This window comes from Entelurus aequoreus, linkage group LG17, assembly GCF_033978785.1.
Source record: "Entelurus aequoreus isolate RoL-2023_Sb linkage group LG17, RoL_Eaeq_v1.1, whole genome shotgun sequence".
NCBI classification, from domain to species: domain Eukaryota; kingdom Metazoa; phylum Chordata; class Actinopteri; order Syngnathiformes; family Syngnathidae; genus Entelurus; species Entelurus aequoreus.
In genome coordinates, this window is record NC_084747.1 from 52,592,869 (window position 1) to 52,609,770 (window position 16,902).

At 35.9% G+C, this 16,902-nt stretch overlaps 1 protein-coding gene across 2 annotated transcripts in view; it reads right to left on the reverse strand.

The window, feature by feature from the left end:
* grid2 (glutamate receptor, ionotropic, delta 2) overlaps window positions 1-16,902 on the reverse strand; it is a 1,088,972-nt gene that overhangs the window by 424,624 nt on the left and 647,446 nt on the right. For both annotated transcript variants that reach the window (XM_062025903.1, XM_062025902.1), the window contains one exon: window positions 9,275-9,394. In XM_062025903.1, the coding sequence (XP_061881887.1) occupies window positions 9,275-9,394 (120 nt within the window). The remainder of the gene's footprint in view (window positions 1-9,274; window positions 9,395-16,902) is intronic.

Below are 16,902 nucleotides of genomic sequence, written 5' to 3' on the forward strand. Positions count from 1 at the left end.
ACAGCTACGGCTTTTAGAGAGTAGAGTGCACAACAAGGAGAGAGAGTTCTTGGTTTCTTATGTGGGTTTATTGTTAGGCAGTTTCATTAACGTCCTCCCAGCGCGGTAACAACACACAACAACAGCAGTCACGTTTAGTCTACCGTAAAGCAGTTCGTCTGCCGTAAACAGCAATGTTGTGACACTCTTAAACAGGACAATACTGCCACCTACTGGATAGCCTGCAGAACACTGAAATTCAAGTATGTCTTTTATTTATATGTATAATAAAATAAAATAAAATTAAAAAATATATATATAGCTAGAATTCACTGAAAGTCAAGTATTTCATATATATATATATATATATATATATATATATATATATATATATATATATATATATATATATATATATATATATATATATATATATATATATATATATATATATATATCCCAGCCGAGTCATACCAAAGACTATAAAAATGGGACCCATTACCTCCCTGCTTGGCACTCAGCATCAAGGGTTGGAATTGGGGGTTAAATCACCAAAAAAATGATTCCCGGGCGCGGCCACCGCTACTGCCCACTGCTCCCCAAGGGGATGGGTCAAATGCAGAGGACAAATTTCACCACACCTAGTGTGTGTGTGACAATCATTGGTACTTTAACATAACTTTAACTTAATATATATATATATTATATATATATATATATGAAATACTTGATTTGGTGAATTCTAGCTGTAAATATACTCTCCTCTTAACCACGCCCTTAGCCACGCCCCAACCACGCCCCCTCCCGATATTGGAGGTCTCAAGGTTGGCAAGTATGCTGGTTTTGTATTTGTTTTATATCATCCCGTGAGGTGTATATTACTTCTTTTGTTTTTTTTTGTCCGGTTTGTACTTCATGAAGTTTTGCACTTGTTGTGTTTTTTTGTTTGTTTTCGTTACATTTGGATGTAATTGTTGGTTTATATGATATGATTAAGTAACACTACGTATTATGTTGAAGGGGGCAGGGAAATGGAAGATTTTTCTTCATCCTGCTCCTTCTCAGGCATTGGTGTGTAAATGTATAATTGAATAATTGAGGTATTATTGTCTATCGATCAAAGATGCACATCAATGAAGGAGATAAATAAAAATTAAATGAAATGAAAACATGGCACGGAGTCCCGAAATACCGGAGAATGTTCATTCCTGACAACTGCGAGTTCTTCTTCTGCTGGTTCTGGTTTTATTGAACACTTTTTTTATACACACTTTTTACTAAACACTCGCTGAAGACTTATTTTTAGCTCACGAGCCAATTCAAAAGCACACGACCCCATGACGTCGAAGTCATTTAAGATGTCACGGACATCTAAGGAAGCAATCACACGTGGCGGTAACTGTGCAGAAATGAAGATGTGTACACACTATAGCAGGGGTCACCAACGCGGTGCCCGCGGGCACCAGGTAGCCCGTAAGGACCAGATGAGTAGCCCGCTGGCCTGTTCTAAAAATAGCAGCACTTACCAGTGAGCTGCCTCTATTTTTTACATTTTATTTATTTACTAGCAAGCTGGTCTCGCTTTGCCTGACATTTTTAATTCTAAGAGAGACAAAACTCAAATAGAATTTGAAAATCCAACAAAATATTTTAAAGACTTGGTCTTCACTTGTTTAAATAAATTCATTAAAGTTTTACTTTGCTTCTTATAACTTTCAGAAAGACAATTTTAGAGAAAAAATACAACCTTAAAAATGATTTTAGGATTTTTAAACACATATACCTTTTTACCTTTTAAATTCCTTTCTCTTTCCTGACAATTTAAATCAATGTTCAAGTAAATTTATTGTTTTTATCGTAAAGATTAATAAATACATTTTAATTTAATTCTTCATTTTAGCTTCTGTTTTTTCGACGAAGAATATTTGTGAAATATTTCTTCAAACTTATTATGATTAAAATTCAAAACAATTATTCTGGCAAATCTAGAAAATCTGTAAAATCAAATTTAAATCTTATTTCAAAGTCTTTTGAATTTCTTTAAAAAAATTTGTTCTGGAAAATCTACAAGAAATAATGATTTGTCTTTGTTAGAAATATAGCTTGGTCCAATTTGTTATATATTCTAACAAAGTGCAGATTGGATTTTAACCTTTTTAAAACATGTCATCAAAATTCTAAAATTAATCTTAATCAGGAAAAATTACTAATGATGTTCCATAAATTCTTTTTTTTATTTTTTCAAAAAAGATTCGAATTAGCTAGTTTTTGTCTTCTTTTTTTCAGTTGAATTTTGAATTTTAAAGAGTCAAAATTGAAGATAAACTATGTTTCAAAATTAATTGTAATTTTTTTCGTGTTTTCTCCTCTTTTAAACCGTTCAATTAAGTGTAAATATCATTAATTATTAATAATAACATAGAGTTAAAGGTAAATTGAGCAAATTGGCTATTTCTGGCAATTCATTTAAGTGTGTATCAAACTGGTAGCACTTCGCATTAATCCGTACCCAAGAAGTAGCTCTTGGTTTCAAAAAGGTTGGTGACCCCTGCACTATAGGCTGCCATGTGTGTAGCTGAACAATGTTAATGGAGTAGAAAGACATTTCTAGCACAATGTGCTGATAATATTTATGAGCGATCTCAGGTGTCAGGCTGCTATTATCGCCAGTACTCGACAACTGTATGAATGCCAGTGAAGTGTGACCGGAATAGAATGTCTGAGCGCTTAATGGCGGACAGGTGCGGGGAAAAAGAAGACATTAGTGATGGGCGATACCAAAATAGTATTTCTGATACCATACTAGGTTAAATCAATCTTGGTATTGTTATGCTGTAAGTTAAAAGTACCAATGATTGTCACACACACACTAGGTGTGGCGAAATTATTCTCTGCATTTGACCCATCACCCTTGATCACCCCCTGGGAGGTGAGGGGAGCAGTGGGCAGTAGCGGTGGCCGCGCCCAGGAATAATTTTTGGTGATTTAACCCCCAATTCCAACCCTTGATGCTGAGTGCCAAGCAGGGAGGTAATGGGTCCCGTTTTTATAGTCTTTGGTATGACTCGGCCAGGGTTTGAACTCACAACCTACCGATGGCAGGGGTCAGAGCCATATACCGTATTTTTCGGAGTATAAGTTGCTCCGGAGTATAAGTCGCACCGGCCGAAAATGCATAATAAAGAAGGAAAAAAACCTTTATAAGTCGCACTGGAGTATAAATCGCATTTTTGGGGGACATTTATTGGATAAAAGCCAACACCAAGAATAGACATTTGAAAGGCAATTTAAAATAAATAAAGAATAGTGAACAACAGGCTGAATAAGTGTACGTTATATGAGGCATAAATAACCAACGTGCCTGGTATGTTAACGTAACATATTATGGTAAGAGTCATTCAAATAACTATAACATATAGAACATGCTATACGTTTACCAAACAATCTGTCACTCCTAATCGCTAAATCCCATGAAATCTTATACGTCTAGTCTCTTACGTGAATGAGCTAAATAATATTATTTGATATTTTACGTTAATGTGTTAATAATTTCACACATAAGTCGCTCCTGAGTATAAGTCGCACCCCCGGCCAAACTATGAAAAAAACTGCGACTTATAGTCCGAAAAATACGGTAATATTTTTTAACACTGAATACAACTAAATGCGTGCATTTATAAGTAACACCGACATGTTTTCAAGTATAACACGTCTCTTATTCTTTGTAATAACATTGTTATTCTGAAGCTAACCAATGATAAATAAAATAGTTCTTACCATTAATGCGACTTCTTGAACAGGTGCGGTAGAAAACGGATGGATGGATTAAAATGCATGCGAATGTTTTATATTTTGAACGTTATTTTTAACACTGTGGTTACCAGTTGAGTTATTCATTACTTATCGTGTTAAGCAATGTCAGATAAGATTTATCTGAGAGCCAGATGCAGTCATCAAAAGAGCCACAGGTTCCCTGCCCCTGCTGGGAGGGATCAGCAGTCCATAGTTTTGAGTAGAGATGTCCGACAATGGCTTTTTTGCCGATATCCGATATTCCGATATTGTCCAACTCTTTAATTCCCGATTCCGATATCAACCGATACCGATATATACAGTTGTGGAATTAACACATTATTATGCCTAATTTTGTTGTGATGCCCCGCTGGATGCATTAAACAATGTAACAAGGTTTTCCAAAATAAATCAACTCAAGTTATGGAAAAAAATGTCATATTTATTATTGAAGTCACAAAGTGCATCATTTTGTTTAACATGCCTCAAAACAGCAGCTTGGAATTTGGGACATGCTCTCCCTGAGAGAGCATGAGGAGGTTGAGGTGGGTGGGGTTGAGTTGGGGGGCTAGGGGTTAGTGTATATTGGAGCGTCCCGGAAGAGTTAGTGCTGCAAGGGGTTCTGGGTATTTGTTCTGTTGTGTTTATGTCGTGTTACGGTGCGGGTGTTCTCCCGAAATGTGTTTGGTGTGGGTTCACACTGTGGCGCATATTTGTAACAGTGTTAAAGTTGTTTATACGGCAACCCTCGGTGTGACCTGTATGGCTGTTGACCAAGTATGCGTTGCATTCGCTTGTGTGTTAAAAAGCTGTAGATATTATGAGATTGGGCCGACACGCAAAGGCAGTGCCTTTAAGGCACGCCCCCAATATTGTTGTCTGGGTGGAAATCGGGAGAAATACGTGAGAATGGTTGCCCCGGGAAAATCAGGAGGGTTGGCAAGTATGACTGGGAGACGCAACTGCTCTGTACTTCTCCCTACGTCCGTGTACTCGTTTTAAAAAGTCATACATTTTACTTTTTGAAACCGATATTACATTTTAAAGCATTTATCGGCCGATAATATCGGCAGTCCGATATTATCGGACATCTGTAGTTTTGAGTCTGATTTAGTTTTTGAAATGGTCTTGGTTTTAAGTTATCCCTGGTTTCATTTGTTATGCCACTCCTAAATCTTGTAAACAAAGGTTAGATGTGGTTGGAGGGGGCAGGCTGTGGCATCAAGCCCAGAGAAGAATGCAGTTTTATCCTACAAAACCTTTAAAGCGCCCTTCTAATGCTGACAACATCGGCACCTATTTCATAGTTCTTGACCTTAAAATGAAGCCTGCAGTTAAATTCCCTAAAAAAAATAGACAAGGTAGTGATTTAGGCTTTTTTTCAAATGAGTTTCTGCATATTTTATAGGACCCGCTTTAAACTCCATAATGTGGGCGGGCCTGCGAGAACGTGTCAGCCTGCATACATTTCCAAATGATAGGACTATGAGGAAAGATTGAGTCAGAACCTAGTCAACATAGTCAACTGGTCGAAAATGTTCAGACAAAAAAATCACCTCGTTGACACAAATGGATCTTCTCAAAGAATCATATTACAGGCATATCCTGGACAGCAATAAGGGGTTCAGCAGCGGAGTGGTTGGCGGGAGGTGAATGAGATATATATGCATACTTGCCAACCTTGAGACCACCGAATTCGGGAGATGAGGGGGGGGTATATTTTAGCGTCCTGGAAGAGTTAGTGCTGCAAGGGGTTCTGGGTATTTGTTCTGTTGTGTTTATGTTGTGTTACGGTGCGGATGTTCTCCCGAAATGTGTTTGTCATTCTTGTTTGGTGTGGGTTCACAGTGTGGCGCATATTTGTAACAGTGTTAAAGTTGTTTAAACAGCCACCCTCAGTGTGACCTGTATGGCTGTTGATCAAGTATGCCTTGCATTCACTTTTGTGTGTGTAAAAGCCGCATATATTATGTGACTAGGCCGGCAAGCTGTTTGTACGGAGGAAAAGTTGACGTGACGATAAGTTGTAGAGGACGCTAAACGCAGTGCCTTTAAGGCACGCCCCCAATACTGTTGTCCGGGTGGAAATCGGGAGAAATTCGGGAGAATGGTTGCCCCGGGAGATTTTCGGGAGGGGCTCTGAAATTCGGGAGTCTCCCGGGAAAATCGGGAGGGTTAGCAAGTATGGATATATTTGTTTATGTGTGTGTGTGTGCAATGCTCGTCATCGATGATGTTACCGCTGTGTTGTCGCTTGCAACAAATAGAAAAATAAAGTAGTCATTCTGAGAGACAAAATGGTTGTCTTATCCACAAGTCGAGTAAAATGTTTGTGGTTCTCTTCATTACAACTACCCTTATCACGTGATTACGCGTGGATTTGCAAGATCTTGGAAAAGTCCGCGCTAATTCGCTGCATGGCGGGGCCGCAACTGTGCGTGTCAAACGGCGGTGGGGATTTGTAAAGATGCTTGAGGAAAGGCTGCAAGAGCATGAGGAAACACAGGTTGTGATGTCTATGGAAGAGGATACGTGTGCTTTTCTCACATTAGGATTGTGAATCGTGGATAAAATCCCCCCCCCAAAAAAGTGCATTTCCCCTATAATAAATACAACATATATGTTATTTTGGTAACACTTTAGTATGGGGAACATAATCACCATTAATTAGTTGCTTATTAAAGTAACAAACACTTAACCCACATATTAACCCACATATAGCGTATAAAAAATATTCAGGGTTGTGAGAGTTACACCGTGGTATCTCTACTTAAGGGTCCCATTTTAAGATTGTTTTCTTTTTTTTCCATTTAATTTTTATTGAGATCCAGCATCAGACATTCCTATCCATTACATCATATTTACATACATCACATATCTATTGTCTGCCCTGATTGTCAAAATATTTTTTGTTTATATCCCAACGATGCCCCCCCCCCCCCAAAAAAAAAAAAAAAGAAAGAAAGAAAAAGCAGGAAAACAAAATAATATTTACAGATAAATCAATTAAATAAAGAAAAAATAAAAAAAATTAAATGATGGTAACACTTCAGTGTGGGGAACATATTCACCATTAATTAGTTGCTTATTAAAGTAACAACGACTTAATTTAGAGTTATTTGGACATTAGGGGTACATATAAGGGTTAGGGTTAGGGTTACTAATAAGCAATAATTCTGAGGTTATTAAGGGAACACTCTTAGTTAATGGCTTACTGGTTGTATAATAAGGCCATGCAGAATAAGGCAATAATAAATACTTAAAATGACTAATTAAGATCAAATATGTTACGCAACTCATTAATGGTGAATATGTGTTCCCCATACTAAAGTGTTACCGTTATTTTATATTGCGACTATTAAAGTAACAAAGACTTAATTTAGAGTTATTTGGACACTAGGGGAACATAGAAGGGTTAGGGTTAGGGTTACTAATAAGCAATAATTCTGAGGTTATTGAGGGAAGACTCTTAGTTAACTGGATGTATAATAAGGCCATGCAGAATAAGGCATTAATAAGTACTTAATAATGACTAATTAAGATCCAATATGTTACTAATTTGCATGTTAATAAGCAACTAATTAATGGTGAATATGTGTTCCCCATACTAAAGTGTTACCGTTATTTTATATTGCGACTATGGTACATTTTTAGTCCACTTTATACCTTTTTGTTTTTGTGCCCTTGTGTGCATTATCCTTTCCACCCTTACCCTTTCTTGCTCTTGAATAGGATTTTGCTGAAAAGTACTTCTGATTCTGATTCTGATTAAAATAGCTGTGTTTTGCCATTTTTACCATTTTCATTTTGGACCTTGGAGTCAAAAGGTTGTGATGTCTGATGTAAGTTCAATGCTATAAAACAACAACAGGGGTTCCCACCCCTGTTGTTGTTTTATAGCAGTGGTTCTTAACCTTGTTGGAGGTACCGAACCCCACCAGTTTCATATGCGCATTCACAGAACCCTTCTTTAGTGAAAAATAAAATGTTTTTTTTTTTCAAATTCAAGACAAAGTTATATGTTTTTGGTAACACTTTAGTATGGGGAACATATTCTCAGTAACAAAGATTCAATTAGAGTTTTTTGGACACTAGGGGAACATATTCTAAGTAACAAAGACTTAATTTAGAGTTATTTGGTTAGGGTTAGGGTTAGAGGGTTAGGCTTATAATAAGGCCATGCCGAATAAGGCATTAATAAGTACTTAATAATGACTAGTTAAGAGCCAATATGTTACTAATTTACATGTTAATAAGCAACTAATTAATGGTGAAAATGTTCCCCATACTAAAGTGTTACCATGTTTTTTTACTGGTGCACAAAATGAACCGTGCATGAACATCACCTTGTTCAAAGAACAAAACCAACACAGTGCATAAAGTCACAACAAATTACACACCTGCAAATCAGTCTGACTTCTGCTGTTGCCGTATCCGTAATACGCCGATAGGGAGAAGTTTTTATTTACACGATGAGTCGGGTGTGTCTTGACCTCCGCCGAACCCCTGAACCCGACTCACCGCACCCCTAGGGTTCGATCGAACCCAGGTTAAGAACCACTGTTTTATAGTATTGAACTTATCTTCCTATTTGGATGACAAGGGATATGGAGAAATGACTGGCAAGGCTGCCTTTAGACTCGTAAACAGGGGACATGCTGTGTATGATAAGTGTGAATTGATTAACGTGGACTTTAACACGTTGAAAAACTTATTCGGGTGTTACCATTTAGTGGTCAATTGTACGGAATATGTACTGTACTGTGCAATCTACTAATAAAAGTCTCAATCAATCCATCAATCAAATAGAAAATACCCTTATTAGGCAAACACTCACTCTCTTGCCTCTAAAAAAAAAAAGACCTTTGATACAAAGACATTATCTCAAAGCGATATTAACTTCTCTGAAGTCGACTGCTTCCATGTAATTTATACACACACACGCACACGCACACACACACACACACACTTAGTACAATTAAAGCAGAATTAGAGGAAGGCATACTATTTAACAAGTGTCTCAATTTCGCCGAAGTAATTAAGCATTTTTAATTAAGTGGATTTGAGGTTATAATATAATAAAGTCGTATGATGTAAAGATTAATTTAGTCCGTGATTGCAAGTTTCTTTTTCTCGCTGCTTTATCTTAATCGCCAGAACACCGTATCGTCACTTATCTGCACGACGATACTTCAGGCGTTGGCGCTAACTGTGTGTGTCTTCAAAAGAAATACAATGACCACAATGCATCCCACTAGGCATCTTTTGTTTACGATACTGATCAGTTTGCTTTGTGCCCCCCCCCCCCCCCCCCTCGCCCAAACCCTCCAAGTGTGCATTACTGCCACCAATGAAAGTGCCCCTTAAACATAATTGAATCTACAGTAGCACCACAACGGAAGAGGCAAAATGGACCACATGTGGCAAATGAGACTAAAATCATCTGGTAAGGGTGAGGGGCAAGTGCGGTAAATAAGGGCCAGATGTGACGGCCTGGACTTACCCTGCTGACTCCCCGCCCTCTGTCCTCGCCGTAGTTTGTTCCCAGGATTTCAAAGAAGATGTTGGGATTGGTGCCGTTGTCTGTGAACTCCAGGAAGCTGGTGAGTCCGCTAACACCAAACTGCAAACAACAACAACAACATTAGTATTGATTGTTATTTGTATATTTAACCACTATATCATTAGTTGATATAGGGGGAACATTCATTGATTGATTGATTGATTAAAACTTTTTATTAGTAGATTGCACAGTACAGTACATATTCTGTATAATTGACCACTAAATGGTAACACCCGAATACGTTTTTCAACTTGTTTCGGGGTCCACTTAAAGTGATTCATGATACAGATATATACTATCATCATATTACAGTCATCACATAAAATAATCATCAGAGTATATACATTGAATTATTCACATTATTTACAATCCGGGGTGTGGGATATGGAAGGTGTGGGGTTAGGTTTGGTTGGTATCAACACTTCAGTCATCAACAATTGCATCATCAGAGAAATGGACATTGGAACAGTGTAGGCCTGACTTGGTAGGGTAAGTACAGCAAGTAGTGTAAAACAGAGAGAGAGATCAGAAAGTACAAGAAAAAGTATAAGAAAAAGTGTCTACATTTGATTATTTACATTTGATTATTTACAATCCGAAGAGGTATGATGTGGAATTCATTATTGCAGTTATTGCAATAATAACAGTGGTTAACTCACACCATAGGTTGTGCACTATAAAGATATGAAGTCCCTTATGTAGTTTGATAACACACACGCATAAACACGCGCTCACACACACACACACACACACACACACACACACACACACACACACACACACACACACACACACACACACACACACACACACACACACACACACACACACACACACACACACACACACACACACACACACACACACACATTCTTGTATTTTCTACCTTCTTAAGACCTCCGAAAAATGTCTACCTATTTAAGACCAGCCTTTCTAGATATATAAAGATGTGTATTTACGACATTAATAATATATACATACCATGCCAATATAAAAAAGCTTGTTGTGAAAATTGAGTTGGAATTTCACAAGAAAAAGGTCACCATTTTACAAGAAAAACTCGGAATTTCGGCAGCATTATAATAAAAGTCGTCGTTTTACTCAAAGCAAGTCAACATTTTATAAGAAAAACTGAACGTTTGTGCAATGTTATGATAAAAGTTGGAATTTTACTCAATAACAGTTGCAATGTTACAAGAAAAGCTTAAAATGTTGTCAATTTTATGAAAAGAGTCGTAATTTTACTCGACAGAAGTCACATTTTTTATAGGAAAATATATATAGGCAATATTATAATAATAATCTGAATTTCACTCGGCAAAATTATGACAAAAGTCATCATTTTACTCAAAAAACAACAAAACAATTGGCAATATTGTGATAAAAGTCAGAATTTTATAAGACAAATGTCGCCATTTTGCATTAAAAAGTAATAATTTTACATTAAAAAAGTAACAATTTTACGAGAACATATTAAAATATTACAGAAACAGAAAAAATATGAGAAATGGTTCCCAATTTTATAAGGAAGAAAAAGACTGCTTTTAGTTAATTTATTATTTTTTGAATTTTTTTGTTTGTAGTTGGTTTTTAAACTTCATTATTTGCTTCAAGTTATTACAGTTTGTCTCTATATACATATTTATTTAATTTTTTTAAATTAATTTGAGCCAAAGGGGGCGCATATACATTTTTTCTTACACACACTTGTTATTACATATCTTGGCCAGAGGGGGAGAACTTCAAATTTTTACACACACTTGTTATTTCATATGTTGACAAGAAGAGGAGCGCTTTTAAAACCGACACAGTCAATTTGAAAAATCCCTTTTTTTTGGGACCACCCTAATTTTGATAGACTTCACCACCAGGGGTGCAAATGAGACATTTTCTATTAGATGCAATGGTTTTGCATACTGGGACCATGATTTCGGTCCTGACTAGTTCACCAGTCCTCATATGGAAGGTACTTTTTCTTGTTGATGTCTCAAGAAGGGTAGAATTACAAGAACACACACACACACACACACACACACACACACACACATTCTTGTATTTTCTACCTTCTTAAGACCTCCGAAAAATGTCTACCTATTTAAGACCAGCCTTTCTAGATATATAAAGATGTGTATTTACGACATTAATAATATATACATACCATGCCAATATAAAAAAGCTTGTTGTGAAAATTGAGTTGGAATTTCACAAGAAAAAGGTCACAATTTTACAAGAAAAACTCGGAATTTCGGCAGCATTATAATAAAAGTCGTCATTTTACTCAAAGCAAGTCAACATTTTATAAGAAAAACTGAACGTTTGTGCAATGTTATGATAAAAGTTGGAATTTTACTCAATAACAGTTGCAATGTTACAAGAAAAGCTTAAAATGTGGTCAATTTTATGAAAAGAGTCGTAATTTTACTCGACAGAAGTCACATTTTTGTAGGAAAATATATATAGGCAATATTATAATAATAATCTGAATTTCACTCGGCAAAATTATGACAAAAGTCATCATTTTACTCAAAAAACAACAAAACAATTGGCAACATTGTGATAAAAGTCAGAATTTTATAAGACAAATGTCGCCATTTTGCATTAAAAAGTAATAATTTTACATTAAAAAAGTAACAATTTTACGAGAACATATTAAAATATTACAGAAACAGAAAAAATATGAGAAATGGTTCCCAATTTTATAAGGAAGAAAAAGACTGCTTTTAGTTAATTTATTATTTTTTGAATTTTTTTGTTTGTAGTTGGTTTTTAAACTTCATTATTTGCTTCAAGTTATTACAGTTTGTCTCTATATACATATTTATTAAATTTTTTTAAATTAATTTGGGCCAAAGGGGGCGCATATACATTTTTTCTTACACACACACTTGTTATTACATATGTTGGCCAGAGGGGGAGAACTTCAAATTTTTACACACACTTGTTATTTCATATGTTGACAAGAAGAGGAGCGCTTTTAAAACCGACACAGTCAATTTGAAAAATCCCTTGTTTTTGGGACCACCCTAATTTTGATAGACTTCACCACCAGGGGTGCAAATGGGACATTTTCTATTAGATGCAATGGTTTTGCATACTGGGACCATGATTTCGGTCCTGACTAGTTCACCAGTCCTCATATGGAAGGTACTTTTTCTTGTTGATGTCTCAAGAAGGGTAGAATTACAAGAACACACACACACAAACACACACACACACACACACACACACACATTCTTGTATTTTCTACCTTCTTAAGACCTCCGAAAAATGTCTACCTATTTAAGACCAGTCTTTCTAGATATATAAAGATGTGTATTTACGACATTAATAATATATACATACCATGCCAATATAAAAAAGCTTGTTGTGAAAATTGAGTTGGAATTTCACAAGAAAAAGGTCACAATTTTACAAGAAAAACTCCGAATTTCGGCAGCATTATAATAAAAGTCGTCATTTTACTCAAAGCAAGTCAACATTTTATAAGAAAAACTGAACGTTTGTGCAATGTTATGATAAAAGTTGGAATTTTACTCAATAACAGTTGCAATGTTACAAGAAAAGCTCAAAATGTTGTCAATTTTATGAAAAGAGTCGTAATTTTACTCGACAGAAGTCACATTTTTATAGGAAAATATATATAGGCAATATTATAATAATAATCTGAATTTCACTCGGCAAAATTATGACAAAAGTCATCATTTTACTCAAAAAACAACAAAACAATTGGCAATATTGTGATAAAAGTCAGAATTTTATAAGACAAATGTCGCCATTTTGCATTAAAAAGTAATAATTTTACATTAAAAAAGTAACAATTTTACGAGAACATATTAAAATATTACAGAAACAGAAAAAATATGAGAAATGGTTCCCAATTTTATAAGGAAGAAAAAGACTGCTTTTAGTTAATTTATTATTTTTTGAATTTTTTTGTTTGTAGTTGGTTTTTAAACTTCATTATTTGCTTCAAGTTATTACAGTTTGTCTCTATATACATATTTATTAAATTTTTTTAAATTAATTTGGGCCAAAGGGGGCGCATATACATTTTTTCTTACACACACTTGTTATTACATATGTTGGCCAGAGGGGGAGAACTTCAAATTTTTACACACACTTGTTATTTCATATGTTGACAAGAAGAGGAGCGCTTTTAAAACCGACACAGTCAATTTGAAAAATCCCTTCTTTTTGGGACCACCCTAATTTTGATAGACTTCACCACCAGGGGTGCAAATGGGACATTTTCTATTAGATGCAATGGTTTTGCATACTGGGACCATGATTTCGGTCCTGACTAGTTCACCAGTCCTCATATGGAAGGTACTTTTTCTTGTTGATGTCTCAAGAAGGGTAGAATTACAAGAACACACACACACACACACACACACACACACAGACACACACACACACACGCACGCACGCACACACACACGCACGCGCATATACAACGTCCCCAACCTTTGCTAGTGCCTCCTGGTACTATGACCTGCCAGTGAAAGTGACACTCCATCTGCTTTAGGGAAGGAGATGTGTTGGTGTCATTTTTGTGTGACTCACTCAGTGTGAGTATGACTGATGGTGCGAGTGTGTGTGCGCGAGTGTGTGTGTGTGCGACAATGTGTGAGCTCAAATACATTCTATTTACCAGTAAGTAAATAGTACGTGTCTGCCTCACATGTGTAAAGGTACTATTGGGCTGCAATAGTAATATACACTACCGTTCAAAAGTTTGGGGTCACATTGAAATGTCCTTATTTTTGAAGGAAAAGCACTGTACTTTTCAATGAAGATAACTTTAAACTAGTCTTAACATTAAAGAAATACACTCTATACATTGCTAATGTGGTAAATGACTATTCTAGCTGCAAATGTTTGGTTTTTGGTGCAATATCTACATAGGTGTATAGAGGCCCATTTCCAGCAACTACCACTCCAGTGTTCTAATGGTACAATGTGTTTGCTCATTGGCTCAGAAGGCTAATTGATGATTAGAAAACCCTTGTGCAATCATGTTCACACATCTGAAAACAGTTTAGCTCGTTACAGAAGCTACAAAACTGACCTTCCTTTGAGCAGATTGAGTTTCTGGAGCATCACATTTGTGGGGTCAATTAAACGCTCAAAATGGCCAGAAAAAGAGAACTTTCATTTGAAACTCGACAGTCTATTCTTGTTCTTAGAAATGAAGGCTATTCCACAAAATTGTTTGGGTGACCCCAAACTTTTGAACGGTAGTGTAAGTAATAGTGTAGTATTGTATTGCACAGTCCCATACCATATCGCATCACATTGCATACCATATAGTATGGTATCTTATTGTATCAAACCATATTTACACTGCATCGTATCGAACCATGTTTTCTTTTACAGTAAGTATGTGACATTTAGTTTTACAGCACCTTTCACGGACAAAAAGCCAAAGTGCTTCACAACACAGTTGAAATATCAGCAATTATTTGTCAGCTTAGTCACAGAAGACATTGCTAATTTACGCTCTTGGGTCAGACACTTGTTTACGATTTGATGTTTAATTTTTAATTGTATGTATTTATTATTTTTTATTTTTTATTTTGGTACTTCAATTATTATTGTTTGTTTTTATTTAAATAGTTTTGTCATCCTATTTTAGTCAATTATTAGTAATACATTTTCAGTTATGAGTGTTGTGATTATACAATACACTTATTTAATTATAATTTTCACATTTTAACTTGATGTTTTGTTGATACGGTACATTCATGTTTGTTGACAACGCCTAGCATGGCTGTACAAGCCAATTCTTGAGTGAAAATCCCTGTTGCACTTAGTGCAAACATGTGGAGAGACCTGCTGTGCGATGGTAGTTGCAGTACGTTTCCTCCTGTCTCTCTTCTCCTCTGCGAGCCGGCCTCTCCTCAAATCAGCCTCTGCAATACCCCGTCTAACCGCCAGACATTTCAGTTCCCCTCCTGTATCTCCCAGTCGTCTAGAAGAATATTACACGCATTTAGATCTCTCTTGCATGCGTCCTTGAACCGGAGCGACGGACGAACTACATGTCAGGAACCAGCAGCCAGTTGTCCATACGTAATGTCCTTGGGAATCCAAGGACATTCCAAAACATGGGAGCAAAAGCCTGAAAGGATCGGTCACCTCTCGCCCGAAAACAAGTGCGTGAAACCTTCAGCAGATTCTGATCCACAGACCTTAAAGCCCGAGCAGGGGTATACGTCTGGATCAGATCACTGATATAAGAAGGAGCCTAATCATGCAGGGCTCTGAAAGCTAGAACCACACTTTTAAACTTGATCCTAAAGGACACCAGCAGCCAATGAAGTTATTTTAGAACAGGTGATATGTGGGTCTTTCAATTCATAAGGGTCAAGATTCTCGCTGCAGAGTATTGCACTAAATGCAGTCGAGAGAGCTTTTTGTTTGGACATTAAAACCAACTATTGCAATAGTCTGACCGCGAAGACACAAAAGCATGAATGATGAGCTCCAATTCAATCTGTGACACCATTTTCCGAGTTAAGAGATTTTTCTTACTTGGAAGAAGCAGTTCTTCGTCAGCTGCTTACAGTGATGCACTAATGACAGGTCTTTGTCAAAGATAACTCTCAGGTTTCTAAGGCTAGGCCTAGTAGACCGACTGGGTTAAGTCACTAAAGTAGTGTTTAATGCCTGGAATTGAGTCACCAGGTGAAATAACCAGGTATTTCTGTTTTATCTTCATTGAACTGTAGAGCAGGGGTCACCAACGCGGTGCCCGCGGGCACCAGGTAGCCCGTAAGGACCAGATGAGTAGCCCGCTGGCCTGTTCTAAAAATAGCTCAAATAGCAGCACTTACCAGTGAGCTGCCTCTATTTTTTAAATTGTATTTATTTACTAGCAAGCCGGTCTCGCTTTGCCCGACATTTTTAATTCTAAGAGAGACAAAACTCAAATAGAATTTGAAAATCCAAGAAAATATTTTAAAGACTTGGTCTTCACTTGTTTAAATTCATAATTTTTTTTACTTTGCTTCTCATAACTTTCAGAAAGACAATTTTAGAGAAAAAATCCAACCTTAAAAATGATTTTAGGATTTTTAAACACATATACCTTTTTACCTTTTAAATTCCTTCCTCTTCTTTCCTGACAATTTAAATCAATGTTCAAGTATTTTTTTTTGTATTATTGTAAAGAATAATAAATACATTATAATTTAATTATTCATTTTAGCTTCTGTTTTTTCGACGAAGAATATTTGTGAAATATTTCTTCAAATTTATGATTAAAATTAAAAAATATATATTCTGGCAAATATAGAAAATCTGTAGAATCAAATTTAAATCTTATTTCAAAATCTTTTGAATTTATTTTAAAATTTTTGTTCTGGAAAATCTAGAAGAAATAATGATTTGTCTTTGTTAGAAATATAGCTTGGTCCAATTTGTTATATATTCTAACAAAGTGTAGATTGGATTTTAACCTATTTAAAACATGTCATCAAAATTCTAAAATTAATCTTAATCAGGAAAAATTACTAATGATGTTCCATAAATTATTTTTTAAATTTTTTCAAAAAGATTCGAATTAG